General features: G+C 40.4%; 1 protein-coding gene across 4 annotated transcripts; it reads left to right on the plus strand.

The window, feature by feature from the left end:
- The first annotated feature begins 643 nt into the window (after positions 1-643).
- On the plus strand, positions 644-19390 carry nedd1 (NEDD1 gamma-tubulin ring complex targeting factor). Of its 4 annotated transcripts, none has more exons than XM_085780308.1 (16): positions 644-784; positions 2627-2775; positions 4048-4142; positions 4233-4349; positions 6419-6559; positions 7346-7575; positions 9231-9432; positions 10140-10269; positions 11615-11719; positions 12853-12903; positions 12985-13074; positions 13767-13921; positions 14889-15123; positions 16454-16592; positions 17511-17577; positions 19035-19390. In XM_085780308.1, exons 2-16 carry the CDS (start codon positions 2637-2639, stop codon positions 19137-19139), a joined length of 2001 nt encoding a protein of 666 aa, XP_085636434.1. In that variant the 5' UTR covers positions 644-784; positions 2627-2636; the 3' UTR covers positions 19140-19390. The 4 variants fall into 4 exon arrangements, with proteins under 4 accessions (XP_085636434.1, XP_085636436.1, XP_085636435.1 ...); XM_085780310.1 differs by having other exon boundaries at positions 14889-15114; positions 16451-16592; XM_085780309.1 differs by having other exon boundaries at positions 11618-11719.
- The last annotated feature ends 915 nt before the right edge of the window (positions 19391-20305 follow it).

Consider the following 20305-nt stretch of genomic DNA (forward strand, 5'->3'; position numbering starts at 1 on the left):
TCATTTATGGACTGGTTTTCCTCCGATAACACCTTTAGGGATGTTATATAGTTTTTAATTTCATTCTTAAAACAGTTTATGTTGGGCTTGCTGTTATTCCATTTATTCTTGTGTATATGATACTTTGCCATAATGAAAATAATGTTCACCATTTTGGATTCCTTTTTTGACAAACCATCCATAGATCATCACTTGAAATTTGTTAAACAAAGAATCGTTAATCCCAATATTTAACCATCGATAAACATCTTTCCAAAACATCATTGTGACTGTACAAGAGAAAAAAAGGTGTTCAATTGTTTCATGCTCTGTCATACAGAAAACACATGGATTAACTTCAAAATTGAACCTTTTCCTTAGAGTTTCAGCTGCAGGATAAATATTATTTATTAATTTGAACTGAATTTCTTTTACCTTGGGTGAAATTGGCCATTTAAGATAGCTACAATGAGTCTTTGTTAATGTAACTTCATTATCTGTTATCTTTATTTTCGTTGACCTTTTGATATCATGGAATTTCTCTAAGTTGGTTGCTAACCGCCGTTAAACAAAATAGAAGGAGAAGGGGGGAAAAAACTACCTTTGCGCAGCAGATCAATAAAGTTTAATTGAAGCGCTTCACCTCGTCGTGCTTGTCCCTCGTCGGGCTCCGTAGTGGCGGTTTCTCAGCTGCAGGCGCGTCCAAAACAAAACCGCGTCAACAACAAACTAACTTTAGTTTAGTGAAAACTCAGAGTGAGTTTCTATTATAACACGGTTCCCAGAGGAGGAGACCGACCCCGAGGTGAGTTATCTACCGGTCACCGGGAGTTTCTGTCGGTTAACGACTGTTTCTGCGTCCTGTTCGGTAACTTTTAATGCTGTTAGCTGTTAGCATTTAGCTCTTAGCCGCGACTCTCTAACTGTCTGAGTTTGGGTCAGATGGGAAGTTTAAAACTGTTTATCCACTTTAATATGAAACACGAAGGCTTAATGCATAATAAAACCAACTTTAAAAGACTTAAACTGTCTAAAACCTCAGTTTACACAAGTTTTAAATGTTGTGTCGAGTCTCCTGGAGGCAGCGAAGAGGATCATCAAAGTGAATTTAACTTAATGTGAATTTACCATTAAAAACATCTGTGTCTCTAACTGTGACAGAGAAGAACTAAACGTGTTACTAGATTTGCTTCATATTTATGTTTTACTAAATAAAATATAAAGTAACATAACAGTGTAAAGCTCCATCAGAGCCAGTGTTTAATCCCTTCTCTTGTCTCTGTCTGTTTGACGTAAGACAGTTGTTGTCTGACAGAAAAGCTGTTTAAAACACTTAAATCTGAAACACGAAGGCCTTATCTAAAATAAAACCGACTTTAAAAGACTTAAACTGTCTAAAACATCAGTTTACACAAGTTTTAAATGTTGTGTCGAGTCTCCTGGAGGCAGCGAAGAGGATCATCAAAGTGAATTTAATGTGATTTTACCATAAAACATCTGTGTCTGTAACTGTGACAGAGAAGAACTAAATGTCTTAACATATTTATGTTTTACTAAATAAAATATAAAGTAACATAACAGTGTAAAACTCCATCAGAGCCTGTGTTTAATTCCTTCTCTTGTCTGTTTGACGTAAGAGAGTTGTTGTCTGACAGAAAAGCTGTTTAAAACACTTCTCTCATCTAAAATCTAAAATAAAACCAACTTTAAAAGACTTAAACTGTCTCAAACCTCATTTTACAAAAGTTTTAAATGTTGTCTCGACTTCTCTGGTCCTCGTCAAAGTGAATTGAATGTGAATATCCCACAAAAACAATGTGTGGAAAATGTTCTCCATGTGTTACTACGTTAATATGAAGCTCTGATTGATTAATTATTGGTTAACTGTCTGTTAATCACAGCTCAGTACAACAGTGACAGGTTTAGTTTAGTTTTTTTTATTTGCACATTATACAGTATAACCTGCATAAACAATGAAAATAGTCAAATTAAACATTGTGCAGGTGAGGTAGAAGCCAAAAAAGGCTTAAAATAAAATAAATACCTCCCCTATGTAAAAAAAGATAATACAGACATTCATAACATAAAAAATAGAAAAGAAAGACAAATTGACATAGAAAAAATTAAAGATACTGAATTAATAAAAATTAAAAAAAACAGTTTACATAATGAGAAACATTTTTTTAATGAATTAAATTAAAGGTACAAATTCACAGATCCAGAAATGTTACAAATCTAAACTAAAAAATGTTTTTTTCTGTTGTTTTTTTCAGTTACAGCCAGGTATTCACAGTAATAAAACATCTGTAACAGAGAAGAACTAAATGTGTTACTACTAGTTTTGCTTCATATTCATGTTTTATTAAATAAAATATAAGAGAAGTGAGGTATAAAGAGAAAATCAATCCAAAACGTTAGAACAGTATAAATGTCCGATCAGAACTTTTCTCTGTTGTTAATTAACGAGCTGGTTTCTATCACAGGAAGAGTTTTTTGTCTTTTAAATGTCATTATTTCTCATTTTCTCTCTGGTTTCTGTTAAACACGTCATATATCACCAGTTCAGTCAGAGAAAAGATTAAATCCTGTTCATCTGTGTGTGTGTGTGTGTGTGTGTGTGTGTGTGTGTGTGTGTGTGTGTGTGCAGGTGTGTTGCCATGGAGGACGCAGCGACCCGCCTGGTGTCCACAGGAGACTGTGTGAAGATCTGGGATGCGGTTTCCATGGCGCCGCTGGAGCAGTTCAACCCCCACAGCAGCAGCCACCCGGTGGCCCAGGCCTGCTGGAGCTCCAACAGTATCCTCACCTCACGCTCTGTAGACTCTATACACTCTACTCTACACTATATATAATCTATCTATGTCATTTATAATCAATATAATCGATAGTATACAGTCATATCAAACTGATCAGAAGCCCAGTTTGGTCCCTGAACAGTAGGAAGCTCCACACATGTGGATTTGAAGATCCTAACGAGCCTCTGACTGATCGACCACGAGAGGATGCATCTACATTTATTCTCTTTTATTTAACTCACGACCACAAACATTAAACAAGATCAATAATCATAATGTTCAACAAAGGAAGGTCGCTCTTCAAAAAGGCACCTGACTTATAAATAACTTTTAGTTTTTCAACTTGTAGTAGACGGAAGATTTTACATGAAACTTTGGCAGACATTTTTTATCTGAAATTCATTATGCAAATTTTCTTACACTCAAATAAAATGTGAAACTCATCACCAGGACAGTTTAATCTTCTATCTAATGACTTTTAGGATTCTGCTGTTTTCACGTTAAAATGACAAATGTCCGGTCTAAACTTCTGATTTGGACATAATAAATACTTTTCTAGTTTCAACTCTGTATAAATATCACATGATGTCACGCTGCCAAGTTCATTTTTCCATGTTTGCAGGAACTGATCTCTCAGTCTCTGTTCAACAGTTTGCTTCAACCAGTCGGTGTAAATACATTTTAGAGAGTCAAAGGTCAGACAGACCGCAGCCTGTCGGACCTTTGGCTATAAACCTAAATATATTGGATTATCTGCTCAACCTGCAGGATTTACATTTATAGATTGAGATTTATTTTACACAGTTAAAAATACACAAAGTAAAAGGAACAATTAGATCATTTACAGCGCTGGAAGAGGCGAAAACTCAAAGAGCTTATTAGACGTCTCCACCTGTAGGTAACGAATGAAATATAATGTCCAACAAAAAAACCCCGGAACATATAAATGAGCAATCAGAAATATATAAAATAAAAATTATAGGGAAATTACACAAAGAGATAAACGATCAAAATATATAAATGAAAATAAAAGAAACAAAAAAAGGCTTTAAGGAGATTATTACACAAAGAAAGTTAATGTGTCTTGTCGTTACCTCTGTGATTTATGTCAGAACAGAAAATTAAACGATGTTTCAGACCTTTGTAACCTTTGACAATGAACTTTTTTTTTAAAATCTAAAATATTCCTGGAGCTGAGCAGGAATGTTTTCCTCCTTTAGGACCTTATATGTCCAGTTGTTGTTGTAGTTAAGCAGCTTAACGACGGCGTCAGACCACTACCTGGTCACGTCCAGCAGCAGCGGAGACAAACTGGTCGTGTCCAGTCTCAAGTCCAGTCCTGCTGCCGTGGTGGAGCTGGGGGAGGGGGTGAGTGATTGTGACAGGCGTTGTTTTCTCCGTGCTCACCTGAACGCACCAGCAGGTAACTGACCCTCTGCTGTGTGTGTGTGTGTGTAGAAACAACAGACCCGTGTGTGTCTCAGCTCGTCCTCTCAGTTCCTGGCGAGCGGCGGTCTGGACCACGGCGTCCACATCTGGGACCTGAAGACCAAGAGGCTTCACCGCTCCCTCAAGGTGAGACTGAGACTCTGAGACTCTCTGATTCGATTCTTCTACGATTTTTTGGATGCTAGTTCGATTCAAATTGCGATTCTACGATATTGCCCGTTTTCTGGATTTTTAGTCTGCAGTTTTAAAGGGACAACGAGGAGTTTCTCCAGCGGCAGAACGAAAAATTCTGCGACAATAAAAAAGTCTGATATTAATGTGGATGAATCTCCGTTACCACTTGTTAAAGCAGAAGTAAGTGATATATTTGTGTTAATATAAGTCTTAAATAGTTGTATCTTCCGACAGCAATCACTTCTATAGAGTGTTTGGTCTGAAACACGGGTCTGTCAGTCACTCTGCTCTGCTCTGAGCCCAGGAGAAAACTTTCCTTGTATCCTACAACCTTTATCCAATGAGGAGAGAGAACGGCATGCAGGGCTGTGTGTGCAGCCAAGGAACGCCGTGAATGTGGCAACGTAGGGACGAGGACTGTTATGCGGCGTTCACACCGAACGCGATAGACGCGAATATAATCGCGCCAGATTTTGGATCATTCGCGTCCATCGCGTCATTCGCGCTAGACGCTCCGCCCGTTCATTTGAAAACCGGTGATCTCAACCTGCTCTCTTTCCACGTCAATCGTGGCTGATATCACCACCTTTGCTGCATTGTACTACTGCTGTACAAGTCTCAGAAACACCGGAAAACCACCCGCCGTCGTGTCTGGTTCACTGTGTGTGTGTTTTTTTTTTTTGTTCACTCTGTGTAGAAGACGGCAGCGGTGCCACACACAGCTCATATACAATGAGCTTCTCCTTCATGTTGTTCTGAGTGTAAACAACCGTACAGAGAAGTGACGTCGTCGGCTTGAACTCGTCGCTGATTGGATGTCACGGCGCGATGCCGCCTGAAAAGTTCAATATTTTCAACTTTATTCGCGCCGCTCTAGACGCGCCGCTTCATTCGCGCCGCGTCTCATCGCACCAGACGCTCCATTTGCGCCGCCTCCGCCTGAATCGCGTGTCATCGCGCCATTTACATTGATTTTCAATGTAGAGTTGCCGCTCCATTCGCGTCTATCGCGTTCGGTGTGAACGCCGCTTTATGGTGCGTTCAAGGAAACTCGTATTTTTCCGACCTGTGAAGTGGTACCAGTTCGATCTGGTACGAGTTCACGGGTCAGAAGTTACGAGTGGCCGTTATAGTGACTTTCACCGGTAAAACAGGTCGGAGAAACACGAGTGGGTTGCCTGGAACGCTACAAAGTCGTAAGTTGTGACTTGAAGCTGTAATTTACGATTTCAAAAGCCTACCTGGAACGCAGCATTAGCCAAAACCACCGGATCGCTTACTTCTGCTTTAATGGCTCCATTTTAGATAAATCTATGGTTTTGTCTCTATGGTTATTTTGTTATTATTAGTGGTGGTGGAAATGCTGGGCGAGCCGACCAGCATTTCTTTACTTTCGGTTTCGTGGCGAGTCATGAGAATAACGCCGCCGTATGAATCTCCGTTTATGGTGGGAACTACGACGGTATGTGATCGTCTTCCAACCTCTGACTTTAATTCTTGATGAATGAAAACATGAGTCTGTCTTGCACCGGTCAAAGAATTTCACGGTGCGGAGGCTCATAAATGTAGTGTGGAAACACTTTGCTTTAATTGTTGTCTACAGACTATTCCAGGAACCGTATTTCACCAAAAAAAATACACATCACATGTAAGTCAGTTTTTTTATTCAGCAGCAATATATATGTTTACTCTCTTTTCTAAAGCCTGGACTGCATAAAAGAGTCTAGAAAAAACAGGCTTCTGAAACCTTTCTGACAGAATGAGATATAGACGGAGGTAAACTGCTGCATTTTAACATTTATCTGCACACAAATACTGTAGGAGCCTAGAAATGAACATACTCCATTATAAAGTGAACTTAAACCCTTTTCAAAACCTGGACTCTCTGTATGTAAAAAAGGTGAACAAATAAAAAAAAAAATCACTTAAAAAATCGTCAAAAGAAATATCGCAATACTTATGTGAATTGATTTTTTCTCCCAGCCCTAGTGACAGGTGTCCACTCTCTCTCTGTCCCTCAGGACCATAAAGAGGAGGTGACGTGTGTGTCCTTTAACGCCACCGACAGCTGCGTGGCGTCCGGCTCGAGCAGCGGAGACCTGGTGCTCCACAGTCTGACCACCAACGTGTCCAGCAGAGCCTTCGGACACGGAGCAAACCAGGTCAGACACATCACTACCTCACTAGCTCAGCTCCATCACTGAGTCAGAGCTAGAAACAGTCCAGCTGCTGTTACAGCTGTCTCTATCGGAAGATGATTAGAGAAGGAGCTTGTAGGCAAAGCCCATATAGTATACAGTATACAAAATTTATTTTTTCGTCAAAAGTCTTTTTTTTTTTGTTGCTTTAACCCATGTAATAAAATGGACTTCTGATTATTTCAATAGTGAAGAACTTTTCCGAACTACTGGATTAAATGAAAATTGAAGTTTGAATTTGAAACACATGGGAAAATATTCACAATGTATTTGACTAATTTATTGTATATTTGATTTTTTATTTATGTAAACAGTCGTAGTTGTGTTGGTGTTATCTGATCCGATCTCAGAATCCATTCTTAGTTTTCAAACAACCCACTTTTTCAAGATTTGAGCCGATCGATTATCCGAAATCTGACCAGAGTTCCCTGTGAACAACTGGATCTAGAAGATGAACCGAAAAAACAATTGATTGATTGATTTATTCATAAACGTTAGAAATATTAGAAATGTTTAAAATGTAAATAATTAACCACTGGAGTAATAAAGATCAATACTGGATCAATAACTGTAGATGATCAGAAGCTGAAGCCGTCGTTTTAAATGTTTCTCATCTTGTTTTTCTAAACGATGCGTTCGAGTGCAGTCGGTAGAAATATATTTAACAATAATAATAATATTTAAAATGTTAATTATTTACATTTTAAACGTTTTCACTGACGTTGTGTTTCTCTTCTCTTGTTTCTGCAGCCGGTGCACGACCTGCGTCTGTCGTTGCTACGGCGCTCGTTGCTAGGCGTGGTGTCGGACAGCGGCACGGTGGCGCTGTGGGACTCGAACACGCAGAAGGAGCTGCACGTGTTCGACGGCGCCCACAAGGCGCCAGGCAGCGGCGTGGCCTTTTCCCCCGCCAGCGAGCTGCTGGTCGTCAGCGTCGGGCTGGACAAGAAGATCGTCTGCTACGACACGGCCAGCAGGATGTACGTATATATACCTCCTCTTCTCCTCTTTCTCTTCCTCCTCTTCTTCCTCCTCTTCTGCTACGACACGGCTAGTAGGATGTAAGGATATATATACCTCTTCTTTACCTCTTCTCTTCCTCCTCTTCCCTCTCTTTCCCTCCTCTTCTGCTACGACACGGCCAGTCGCATGTACGTATATATACCTCCTCTTCTCCTCTTTCTCTTCCTCCTCTTCTTCCTCCTCTTCTGCTACGACACCGCTAGTCGCATGTAAGCAGCCATATTATATACCTCTTCTTTACCTTTTCTTTACCTCTTCTCTTCCTCCTCTTCCTCCTCTTCTGCTACGACACGGCTAGCAGGATGTAAGGATATATACCTCCTATTTACCTCTACTCTTCCTCCTTTTCTTCCTCTTTCTCTCTTTCTCTTCCTCCTCTTCTGCTACGACACGGCCAGTAGGATGTAAGGATATATACCTCTTCTTTACCTCTCTTTCTTCCCTCTCTTCTGCTACGACACGGCTAGTCGCATGTAAGGATATATACCTCTTCTTTACCTCTTCTCTTCCTCCTCTTCCTCCTCTTCCTCCTCTTCTTCCTCCTCTTCTGCTACGACACGGCCAGCAGGATGTACGTATATATACCTCCTCTTCTCCTCTTTCTCTTCCTCCTCTTCCTCTCTTTCCCTCCTCTTCTGCTACGACACGGCTAGTCGCATGTAAGGATATATACCTCTTCTTTACCTCTTCTCTTCCTCCTCTTCCTCCTCTTCTGCTACGACACGGCCAGCAGGATGTACGTATATATACCTCCTCTTCTCCTCTTTCTCTTCCTCCTCTTTCTCTCTTTCTCTCCTCTTCCTCCTCTTCTGCTACGACACGGCCAGCAGGATGTAAGATACTCCTCTTCCTCTCTACCTTCCTCTCTGTCTCCTCCTCTTCCTCTTTTTGTCTCTCCTCTTCCTCTTTCTTCCTCCTCTTCCTCTCCCTGTCTCCTCTTCTTCCTCTCTTTCCCTCTCTTCCTCCTCTTCCTCACTCTCTCTCTTTCTTCCTCCTCTTCCTCTCTCCCCCTCCTCTTCCTCTCTCTCCTCTTCCTCTCTTCCTCCTCTTCCTCTCTTTCCCTCTCTCCCTCCTCTTCCTCTCCTCTTCCTCTTCCTCTCTCCCTCCTCTTCCTCCCTCTCCTCTTCCTCTCCCTCCTCTTCCTCAGTCTCTCTCTCTCCCTCTCCCTCCTCTTCCTCTCTCTCTTCCTCTCTTTCCCTCCTCTCTCTTTCTTTCTCTTTGTCTCTCCTCTACCTCATTCTTCCTCTCTTCCCCCTCTTCCTCTCTTTCCCTCCTCTCCCTCCTCTTCCTCTCTTTCCCTCCTCTTCCTCTCTTTCCCTCCTCTCCCTCCTCTTCCTCTCTTTCCCTCCTCTTCCTCTCTTTCCCTCCTCTCCCTCCTCTTCCTCTCTTTCCCTCCTCTTCCTCTTCCTCCCTCTCCTCTTCCTCTCGCTCTCTTCCTCCCTCCTCTTCCTCACTCTCTCTTCCTCACTCTCTCCTCTTCCTCTTCGTCCCTCTTCTCCCCAGTCGTTGTGATGTCATGGCGTTGTGTTGTCCCTCTCTCCCTCAGCGTGCTGTGATGTCACTGTGATGTCAGTGTGATGTCATGGCGTTGTGTTGTCCCTCTCTCCCTCAGCGTGCTGCGGTCGATCCGGGCCGACGCTCCTCTGACGGCGGTGGACTTCACGCCGGACGGCACCGGCCTGGTGGTCGGCTCCACGCAGGGGAAGATCTTCCACTACGACCTGAGGAACTCCGGCGCTCCGACCCGGACCACCGCCGCGCACAGGACCTCGGTCAGCTGCCTGCGTTACCAGAGCAACGCCGGCCGGAGCAAGGTGACCGCAGGACACGCCCATAACAACAGACCACACCCATAGCAACAGTCTGAACGCTGGATGTCACGGTTTTACCAACATTTTACAGACTGGACCTTTAAACCTCCATCAGGAGGATAATGCACTGCAAAAACTCAAAATCTTTCCAAGAATATTTGTCTTATTTCTAGTCAAAACTAAACTCTTTCCACTTAAAATAAGACTCATCACCTAAAAATTAACTTGTTTTTAGATCATTTTCACTTGTTTCAAACTAATTTTGACTTGAAATAAGTAGAAAAATCTGCCAGTGAAAGCAAGTTTGTTGTGTTTGTAATAAGAAAGAAAAACTTGCTCCACTATCAGATTTTTCTACTTATTTCAAGTGAAAATCTGCTTGAAAGAAGTAAAAAGTGTCTAAAAACAAGCTACTTTTAATGTGATGAGTCTTATTTTAAGTAGAATGAGATTAGTTTGGACTAGAAATAAGACAAATATTCTTGGTGAGATTTAGAGTTTTTGCAGTGTATTATCCTCCTGATGGAGGTTTAAAGGTCCAGTCTGTAAAATGTTGGTAAAACCTTCACATCCAGCGTTCAGATTGTTGTTGTTTTTGCAGTGAGACGCGATGGTGAACGAATGAAAATGAAATTATAGTTCAATGATGTTATGATAATGTACAGATATAAATGTGTACCTGATCAGATCTATAATCCCCCCCCCTCCAGTCCAGTAAACTGGGGTCTAAGATCTCCAGCACCAAGCGATCTTCCTCCTCCTCCTCCAAAGTGTCCAGCAGCCAATCAGACGCCACCGCCGCCTCAGGCTCCGCCCCCCAGCGCCAGGTCATGGGAACAGGTGAGTGACGATGACATCACGATGACTTAGATTAGATTAGATTTAGATTAGATAAACTTTATTGTCCCCAAAAGGGGAAATTCGTCTTGGGCAAAAGTGCACCGTGTAGCAACAATTCAATAAGACATATAAGCAACAATAAGCAGTGACAGACATACATGCAATGGACATAAGTACAAAGGTAAAGGTAAAGGTATTTATTTATTTCATTCATTTATCAAGCATAAAAACAAAAAATAAAATAAACAATGACAATACTGTAACTCTTGAATGAAAGGGGGCAGAAAGAAGCGAACTTATATTGTCTACCCCTTGTTACAAAGAATTCATTCACAAATTAGATAGTACCTACATCCAACGACAGACATACAGGCATAGACGTACAGACGAAGCAGCATTGCACAGCATCAGAACCATAGCAGTCGGCATTATCAGTTCTAAAAGAGAGGTGTAAAGTAAAAAGGACAGAAGCTTGGCTTGGTAAGAAATAAATAAGGAATTTAAAAGATCCTAAGATCAAAGAAATTTGCAAGAGTAAAAACTCGAGCTACGCTACGCTTCCTCCAATTAGGAGGCCACCAGCCTAGGGTTGATGCTGGCGTGAATAGGGACTGGCTGTTTGTTCAACAGAGCTGTAGAATTAGGGAGGAAAGAGTGTTTATAACGATTGCTTTTGGGGCGACAAGCTCTTAAGCGTCTGCCCGACGGTAGCATCTCATACTCTGAGAACAGAATGTGTGATGGATCTGACGTCACTCCCTGAGCCAGTCCTACTGTGCGTTCACACCAAAAGCTTCCAAAGCGTCAAAAACGCTCGAGGCTGGGCGTCAGACAAGACAGCTCCCAAAACGGCAAAAATTTTCAGCCGCTTTGGCCGCTCGTCAGGTGACCGACGTCAAAGTTCGATGGCGCTGGTCATTGGGGAGCTGAAATACAAAAAAAAGGAGAAAAAAAGGCAGTTGACGGACGTCTCTATTCTGACAGGCTGCCGCCGGTTGCCGCCGAACCGCGTCATAGCTAATTATCCTAAAGTTAAACCTGGCTCAACTTCTCATCTGGTGACGCTTTGGAAGCTTTGGAAGCTTTGGAAGCTTTTGGTGTGAACGCACAGTTAGTACTTTCTTTTCAAAGATAGCCTGCAGTGTTTGAGGGTCCTTTTTACCAATTACTTTCATCGCAGTATTCACAATTTTTGCTATCCTAGTTTTGAGCTGGACAGAGAGAGACCCAAACCTTGCTGCCATACAGTATCTGATCAGGTTTTCTAGCACTAGACATCACTGAGGTGAGGAGCTGCTGCTGACACCAGCTGACCTCTGACCTCTGTGTGTGTGTGTGTGTCCAGCAGGAGGCGCCGCGGCCGAGCCGACGTCCAGAGAGGCCGAAGGTCGCCAGGGGTCGGAGGTCGTGGGCCGCAACAGTCTGGACGTCTTCTCACCGGCACGAGAAGGTCAGAGGTCACCGGGACGACCAGTCCTGACCGGGTTTACACTGACTTAATGATTAGAGAGATTAAATAAACCGATCACCGATCAATATCGTTTACAGGCCGTTAATTACGTCATAATGTCAAGAAATAACCAGAAATAACAGAAACGTCATGTTTTTCATTAAGGCTAAAAATCACACATGATTTTCAGGCTTTGAATATTTTGGGAAAATACCAGAATTTTTCTCCTCAAAGTCGTTACAACTATTTCTAGACATTATGATGTAATTATTTTAAATTAAAGAGTTACCACCAATGACTTTACTGTAACAGGTAAATGCTACAAATAAAGGGCAGTAACGCTGCCTCAAACATTCTCATTGGTTTAAATAAGTGTTTTATGTCTTTGTGGCGTTTATGTCACTATGTGATGGACAGTAAAGTTTTTTTAATCTTAGTTTTAGTTACAAAAAATCAAGGACAGTTACAAAAACAGAAATAAAACAAGTTTATAATAGTGAAATGTTAGAAGAGAGGTTAAAAACTTATGGGCAAAATACCTCCCCAAACAAATACACAAAGATTCAAAAACTATTCAACAACAAAGAAAGCAGCGAAGTGCCTTATTATAACAACAAGAGTCTAAATATAAATATAATAAATCATAATAAAATACAAACCATCTGCAGAAAGTTTTGAAGTGAATTGAAATCTTTATTTAGAGCATGCATGAAACAAAACTTAAACAAAATCTCCATGATCAGAGAGAGAAAATAAAAAGTTTTATAAAGTACAAAATAAAAAGTATATATTCAATAAAACAACATCTACAACAACAAAAAACAAAGTGTCAACATGACGTGAGACTTTTTATTGATCCCACGTTTGAAAATTAACTTGTAACAGAAGCAAAGAACAGGATACGTAAAGAAATGAGGTATAAAGATGTAGAGAAAAAACTAAGATATGTACAAAGTATTATTTAAATAGAAAAAAATAAACTATAAACACATAATTGATCGATAGGTGAATTAAAACATTACGGCCGATTAATCACATACAGTGTAAAATATCGGCCAATCAAAAGAGTCCTGAGCGTGTGAGCACCTGAACGCATCGTGACCTGACCTCTGACCTCTGTCCGTCTGTCTCAGACTCCAGGACGCCGGGGACGAACGCTGAGACGCCGTTTGGACGAACTCACGGTACGACGTCTAACTTTACCGACCGACCGATACCGCCGCCGCTGCAGCTTCCTGACTAACCCGAGCTCTGTGTTTCCATAGTAACCAGTCTGGAGATGCTGTCGAGGCAGGGGGAGGGGCAGCAGGTGGTGGGACGCGCCAGTCTGGACATCTTCTCCCCCGTCAGAGAGGGTGAGGAGGTTTAAATGAGCTCAGTTTGACTGTTTCAGACGCCATCGAGGATTTCTGTCCCGATCCTAACGAGAAAAATGTTGGACATTGAGTTGCTGAGTGTTTCTTCTCCGATGAACGACAGATAGATAGTGACAGAGAACTGTTGTAGGTGTGGTTTAAAAACAAAAACAACATGTTTTTGCGTTGTTCTATGATAAAATTGTTCAATACAGCTCTAGATAAAATATGAAGAGACCACTTCAAAATGATCAGTTCCTCTGGTTTCACTGTTCATAGCTTTGTGTTTGAGTAAAATGAACACTTCTCATCATTTTCACTTGTTTCAAACAAATTTTCACTTGAAACAAGTAGAAAAATCTGCCAGTGAAAACAAGTTGTTTTCACTGGCAGATTTTTCTACTTATTTCAAGTGAAAATTTGTTTGAAACAAGTGAAAAGTGTCTAAAAACAAGCTGCTTTTTATGTGATGAGTCTTATTTTAAGTAGAATGAGATTTGTTTTGACTAGAAATAAGACAAATATTCTTGGTAAGATTTAGAGTTTTTGCAGTGTGAATGACTCAATGTGTGTGTGTGTGTGTGTGTGTGTGTGTGTGTGTGTATCTGTGTGTGTGTGTGTGTGTGTGTGTGTGTGTGTGTGTGTGTGTCTGTGTGTATCTGTGTGTGGTTGTGTGTGTGTGTGTGTGTCAGACTGCCCCTCAGGAACCGGCTCTCACCGTAAAACCCCCCTGGTGGCGTCGGCCGCTCGCTGCTACAGCCCGCTGTCCATCTTCCAGACTCCGCCCCCCATCAAGGAGGAGGAGCCAATCACAGCTGCCGCCGCCGAGTCATGTGACCCCAGGAAGGTATTATGGGATGTTTTTCTTCTTCTTTATCACGTCTTCTTTCAGACCAGAGGAGAGAAAATAAAACAAAATAGCTTCATCCATTGTTCAGGTTTCTGTTCTGGAAATATATGCAAATTAGCGCATATTTAATGAGACATTACCTCATTTACATATTTAAACATAAAATGGTTATGTCTGTTAGTTTAATGTTTTACCCTGTTCACCTGTAGTGTCTCACCTTAAATGTCTCATCACCGTGGTAACTGTTAAAGGGGTAGTTCAACATTTTGTCAAATTGGCCCATTGCCATAATCCCTATAGTCATAGCAGTAGGTTCGTTACCTTTAATTGTCGGTGCAAGCTGTTTTTAGAACGGCGGAGCAGAGCCGTGAGCTGCTCAGAGCTACGCTACGGAGGCTCATTATGGGATTTCTTGGTTTCCCTCATCAAACTCATCAAATACACAATCCAACAACTCCACAACGCTCTGGTGGACAAGTTGTGAGCTGCACATTCACCACGCTATGAGATAATAACACAACGTTACCACACAGAGTTGTTTTAGAGGGAAATACAGAGACTGATGATGAAAAACTGTCCCTGAAGGCAACACGCATCAGCGGTTTTACATGAATTTCCCTCTAAAACAACTCTGTGTGGTAACGTTGTGTTATTATCTCATAGCGTGGTGAATGTGCAGCTCACAACTTGTCCACCAGAGCGTTGTGGAGTTGTTGGATTGTGTATTTGATGAGTTTGATGAGGGAAACCAAGAAATCCCATAATGAGCCTCCGTAGCGTAGCTCTGAGCAGCTCACGGCTCTGCTCCGCCGTTCTAAAAATAACTTGCACCGACAATTAAAGGTAACGAACCTACTGCTATGACTATAGGGATTATGGTGATGGGCCAATTTGACAAAATGTTGAACTACCCCTTTAAGCTTCTGGTCACCGTGGTAACCGTTCTTCTTCTTCGTGGCCGCAGGCGGAGAAGTCGAGCAGCTCCAGTCTGGAGGGGGAGGGGCAGACCACGCCCACTTCCTGCTCCCAGCAGCAGCCGACCAATCACAGCCAGCAGCCGGCGGCGCCGCCCTTCTTCACCCCGGAGCCCGGGCTGCGGCGGCCCAACGGCGTCCAGGCTCAGCTCAGCTACGACTCGCCGCTGCTGCTGCCGCTCGCCGCCGCCGGAGCTCCGCCCACCGCCGCCGCAGGTCAGGCCCGTCGCCATAGAAACCCACCGTTTAGAAACAAACATGGCTGCTGCCAGGGGAAAACTTTAGAGCAACAACAGTCTTACTCTGATTCTTTTCTCTATTTTAATTTAATTTAATTTAATTTAATTTAATTTGGGTTAAACACACACGCTATTTTATATATATATTTATCTATTATCTATTTTATTTAATCTTTTTTACCCATTTCATATGAATTTGTTTGTAATTTATTTTGTTTGTTAGGGTGACATGTAACATTGGGTGTGCACTACTGACATGTAAAGTATATGTTGTGAATCATAAAAGTGGAATAAATAAAAGAAAAAGAAAACAGTCAGTAAATAAAACAATTTATACAAATGTAATAAATAAATTTAATGTTAAACTGATTTTAAAAGAGATTATTTTAATTAGAATAAACACCTGAGTCTTTGGCAGCTACTTTTCTTTCTCCTGTTAAGTTCTTTTTATTTTAATTTATATATTTATTTGCACATATTAAAAAAAAAGAGGAAATTATTAAAAAATCATAATAGCAACGGTCCATTAGCTTCTCTTATACTGGATCAAAGTTTTCTGCTGGTTTATTTATTGATTATTCTATCATCTGATCGTTTATTAATAATTGATGCTTCATTTGTAAATCATTTCTTTAACAACGACATGTTTATTTATATAGCAGTTGCCCAAAGTGCTGTGCAACATAAAAACCACAATAAAACTAAATAGATACAGATGAATGTGCAGCACAAACGTGCAATAAAACAATGAAACAGAAGTGAAGATGTTTCAAACCAAATTAAAATGCAAAGGAACAGAGATGTGGTTTTCAGATTTCAGATTTATTTATTTATTTTTTTAAATGGGAACAGTACATATTGATGGACATTGACATGTAAATATGTGGGATTGTAGCCAAATGGCTAATTTCCATCCCCAGTCCCATTGGCAGGTTGATGTTAGACATAAAAAACAATGACGATAAAAAGTACAAAAGGTAAAAAACACAAGAGGCAGGACTAGGACAACAAAACACCTCGACATCTTACACAAAACATATATGAAGGACAAACACAAACCAGCAGTTAACTGACCATAGACGGTTAAAAGAGCGGGTGAGGGGACCAGAAGATCACTGAGAAGTTATAAAGAGCTACAGTGCTACTAGTTAAAGTGCTATGTGATAAAGTGACGAATGCATAAGTGCAAGATTGAATTTAATTTAATTGCACGAGTTTTAATAAAGACCTCAGAGAGAGAAGCCATTCAGGATTTTAAAACAAGTAGTAAAAGTCTAACATCCCTGTCTCTTCTGTCTGGTCCGTCCCTGCAGGAGCGTCTCTGTCGGCCTCCGTGTCCTCGTCTCTGTCCCAGAACATCGTGGAGGTTTTGGGTCAGGGCGGAGCGGCTCCTCTCACCTCGCTGCAGATCCACTTCATCCAGAACATGATCCACGACACGCTGGAGGAGTTCAGGTCTCAACACAACACAACACACACTCACACTTCATTTAGTTAGTTTTACCTTTTACAGAGTGTTTTATTAAATAACACATGAACATGAAGTGTTTTCTGTTCTAATAACTCTGCCCTACAAAGGCAAAGTGCAGTATCTGCAAAGAGTAACTGTACTCCCTACATTCTATAATTTACGGTAACACTTTACTGTAATAGGTATTCATCAGACTGACATAACAGCTGTCATAAACATCAATGAATACTTATGACAGCTGTGGTTAAGTGTCATTCGGTAAGTTATGTCACTTTTCATGCAAAGTTGACATTGTTTGAGATGTTTTTGTTCTGACAACTTGACATAAAGACAATTTAAACTGTCATAGCAGACCTAATGGACAAACTTTACAAATTATGTCAAGTTCTCATAACAAGGAACATCTCAAACAATGTCAACTTTGCATGAAAAGTGACATAACTTACCGAATGACACTTAACCACAGCTGTCATAAGTATTCATTGATGGTTATGACAGCTGTTATGTCAATCTGATGAATACCTATTCAAGTAAAGTGTTATCTAATTTACTCTATGATTCCATTGGAGTAAAACCAAGGCAAAGTGCAGCATCTGCCATAAAACGGTCAAAATTGGTCAGAAAGACAAACTACAAAATACATTTAATTCAGTCCACCTTTATCTAATCAGTTATAGACTTGGTAGTTATTCATCATTTGATGCTTAAACCTGACAATGAAAAACACAAAAAGCTGTTTTTCAGATACTGCACGTTGTCTTTGTGGAGCAGAATAATAAAACAATGAATTCAAGAACATCTTAATGTTTAAAGAAAGAAACTAAACGTCCAGACGTCTTTGTATTTAGAAGAGGAAGACGTTTGTCCCAGCTGACTGTGGCGTCGTTGTGTTTCCTCCTCAGAGACACGTGTCACAGAGACATCGTCAACCTGCAGGTGGAGATGGTCCGACAGTTCTACATCCAGCTGGTACGACCTCGTTTTAACCTGCTGATGTCTGCTGACGCTTTTATATTTAGTCAAACTCGTCCTGTTTTCATTCATGTGATACACCGCCTGTCCAAAAAGACAGGGTTTTTTTTCAACTCTCTTTATTGATTTTCCTCATTTTGAACATAAAACATAACAGACAATACAGACACCATACACATTTACACGTACACGTTTACATAAAAAGGTCATTTAAGTTGTATTCACTGATGTATCTCAAAATGAAAAATTAATTAAGGGGATTAATTAAAAAAAAAAAAAAAGTATTATACATAAATATATATATGTACCCAAACATGTATACATACGACAGAGTATTAGGGCCACACTGACAAATAAAAAAATCACAAACTTCGAGAATAAAGTCGTAAATTTACGACTTTATTCTCGTAATGTTATGACTTTATTCTCTAAGTCTGTGTTTGTTTGTTTTTCTCAATGTGGCCCTAATACTCCGTTGTATGTACACTCTTCAAAAGTAAAAAAAAAAAAAAAAAAAAGAACTAAACAGAGACAGGAATAAAAATAAATAAATAAAATAAAAATAAAAGTTATTTTCCTTCTACACACTCTAACATTTCATTGGACCGCCTGTAGCTTTGATTACATCACACATTCACTGTGGCATCGTTTCAATAAGCTTCTGCAACGTCACAACATTTATTTCCATCCAGTTGCATTAATGTTTCAGAGACTCTCCGTGGGTTCAGGTCTGGACTCTGTGGTCACATTGGACCTCATGACGGTTCCTCACTCTCCTTCCAGTCTGTAATAATCTAGTCTTTAAACTGTAATATGGAAAACATTACAGTTTAAAACACCTTTCTATCAATACAATCAGTTAAAACACAATCATGATTCATACACATACGCCACCAGACAGGCAACACAAGGCCGCTTCACGCTTCCTAAACCAAACACCAACTGTCTGAAGCACACAATAGAATACAGATCAATGAAATCATGGAACTCCTCCTTTACCACTGCCAATAACTAAACTCACACACAAACTAACATTCAAAAAGCAAATAAAAAAATATCTTGGAATTTCATATCTGTAAAATAACATACGCACACATGCACACACACATACACATAAAGGGTCTTATGTAGCGTAATAGGGTCTCTTGTTGTCATCTTCATTTGTTTTACCCTCTTATTTTATTCTTTTTTTTAAATGTTATTTTATTTTATAACTGCTGTACATCGGAGTTATTTTACACAGGCTCTTTGATGTGGATGATAATGTGATGGTACAGATTTAATGTAAGATTCTGTTGACTTGTCTTTATGTTGTGATTGCAGATTTATGTTTAAATGTTCTGGTTTTAACTGTGGACCACAGGAAGACCAGCGGCGTTCTAGAGCAGCTGATGGGGATCCTAACAAATAAAATAAAACAAATATACCGTCTGACCTGTGTGTGTGTGCTGCAGAACGAGATCCACGGCCTGATAGAGAGATACTCGGTGAACGAGTCTCTGGTGGAGGAGATCGAGAAGCTGAGGGAGGAAAACCGCCGGCTCAAGACCAACTACTGACCTGGGACCAGCCCAGCTCCTTCTGCCAATCACAGCCGGTCCGAGGGGCCGAGTCTCCCTCCTCCGACCGAAACCCCGGCCGCGCCTCCTGTTGCCGCCGGCGACGCAGCATCGACAGAGTGACGTGTTTGTAGCTGGAGACAGAAAGTTGAACTGTTTGAATCTTTGTAATTTAATCCAGATATATAAAGTGTGTGAAGACGAGGAGCATGTTCAGTCTGTTTGTATGAAGAATAAAAATATTAAAACAACTCTCAATCCCATAATAATATCTGTCTAGTTAAACCATCACAGGTTATATGAGGCAACCAGATTCTACTCTGACATGTTTTATTTTCTAATGATAATTTCACTGAGTCAGGAAGTAAATCTGTTCTTTTCCTCTGTATGAAACATTTTAAAGAACAACACCACGAAATTTGAGTCATTAGAAACGACCCATCAAAATATTATTATAAATAAATGTCATTGTCAAAAACAGATTCGTCTTATTCATCAGTGGCCGTTCAAACAATTAGTCTGAACAGTCGAGCAGGTTAAAGGTCACAGTGGTGAAATAATAATATGATTATATGTTATATACAACACAGGTATGTCTAAAATAAAAAATATAAAAGTATCATCAAATCATAGTACACACACAAGTTCGAAAAAGGAAGACGTATACACTTTTTTTTTAAAGTTCCTTCCCCATTTTAACTCATGGTTTTTTTTTGTTTTTTTTTTTACTTTATTGCCTTTATGCACATTAACAGGCAATTAACATCACAAAGGAAAACAAATCAAAACATCAAGATTGGGTCTCATCTGTAACACAAATAGCACTGTAAAGGGTATTGCACATATTTTATCTGGTTCTATATTCCAAAAAAAAGGTGATATTTTAGATAATAATAGTGTATAAGAGTCTTAATCGAGATACTCGGTAACTGGGGTCCACCTTCTCATAAAAACAGGTACTTTTAGCTGTAATTGGGCCGTCATATATTCCATCATGTAGACATGTTTTACTTTCTGTTACCACTGAGTGATCATGGGGGGGGCAGTCTTCATCCAATTTATAGTAATAATTTTTCTTGCAATCATGAACAAAATGTGTAATATATAACATTGTTCTGTGGTAAACAGGTGGTAAACAGGAAACACATCTAATAAAAATAACAAAG

Source organism: Trachurus japonicus, chromosome 6, assembly GCF_045865225.1.
Source record: "Trachurus japonicus isolate A0001 chromosome 6, Traja_1.0".
NCBI classification, from domain to species: Eukaryota; Metazoa; Chordata; class Actinopteri; order Carangiformes; family Carangidae; genus Trachurus; species Trachurus japonicus.

What these genes read in the sequence shown, in the direction of transcription:
- nedd1 (XM_085780308.1), top strand. Translation starts at nt 2,637, where the DNA reads ATGGAGGACGCAGCGACCCGCCTGGTGTCCACAGGAGACTGTGTGAAG. An exon ending in CTTCTCACCGGCACGAGAAG is followed by an intron (nt 11,720 to 12,852) that starts GTCAGAGGTCAC and finishes CGTCTGTCTCAG; the next exon opens with ACTCCAGGACGCCGGGGACG. An exon ending in CTTCTCCCCCGTCAGAGAGG is followed by an intron (nt 13,075 to 13,766) that starts GTGAGGAGGTTT and finishes TGTGTGTGTCAG; the next exon opens with ACTGCCCCTCAGGAACCGGC.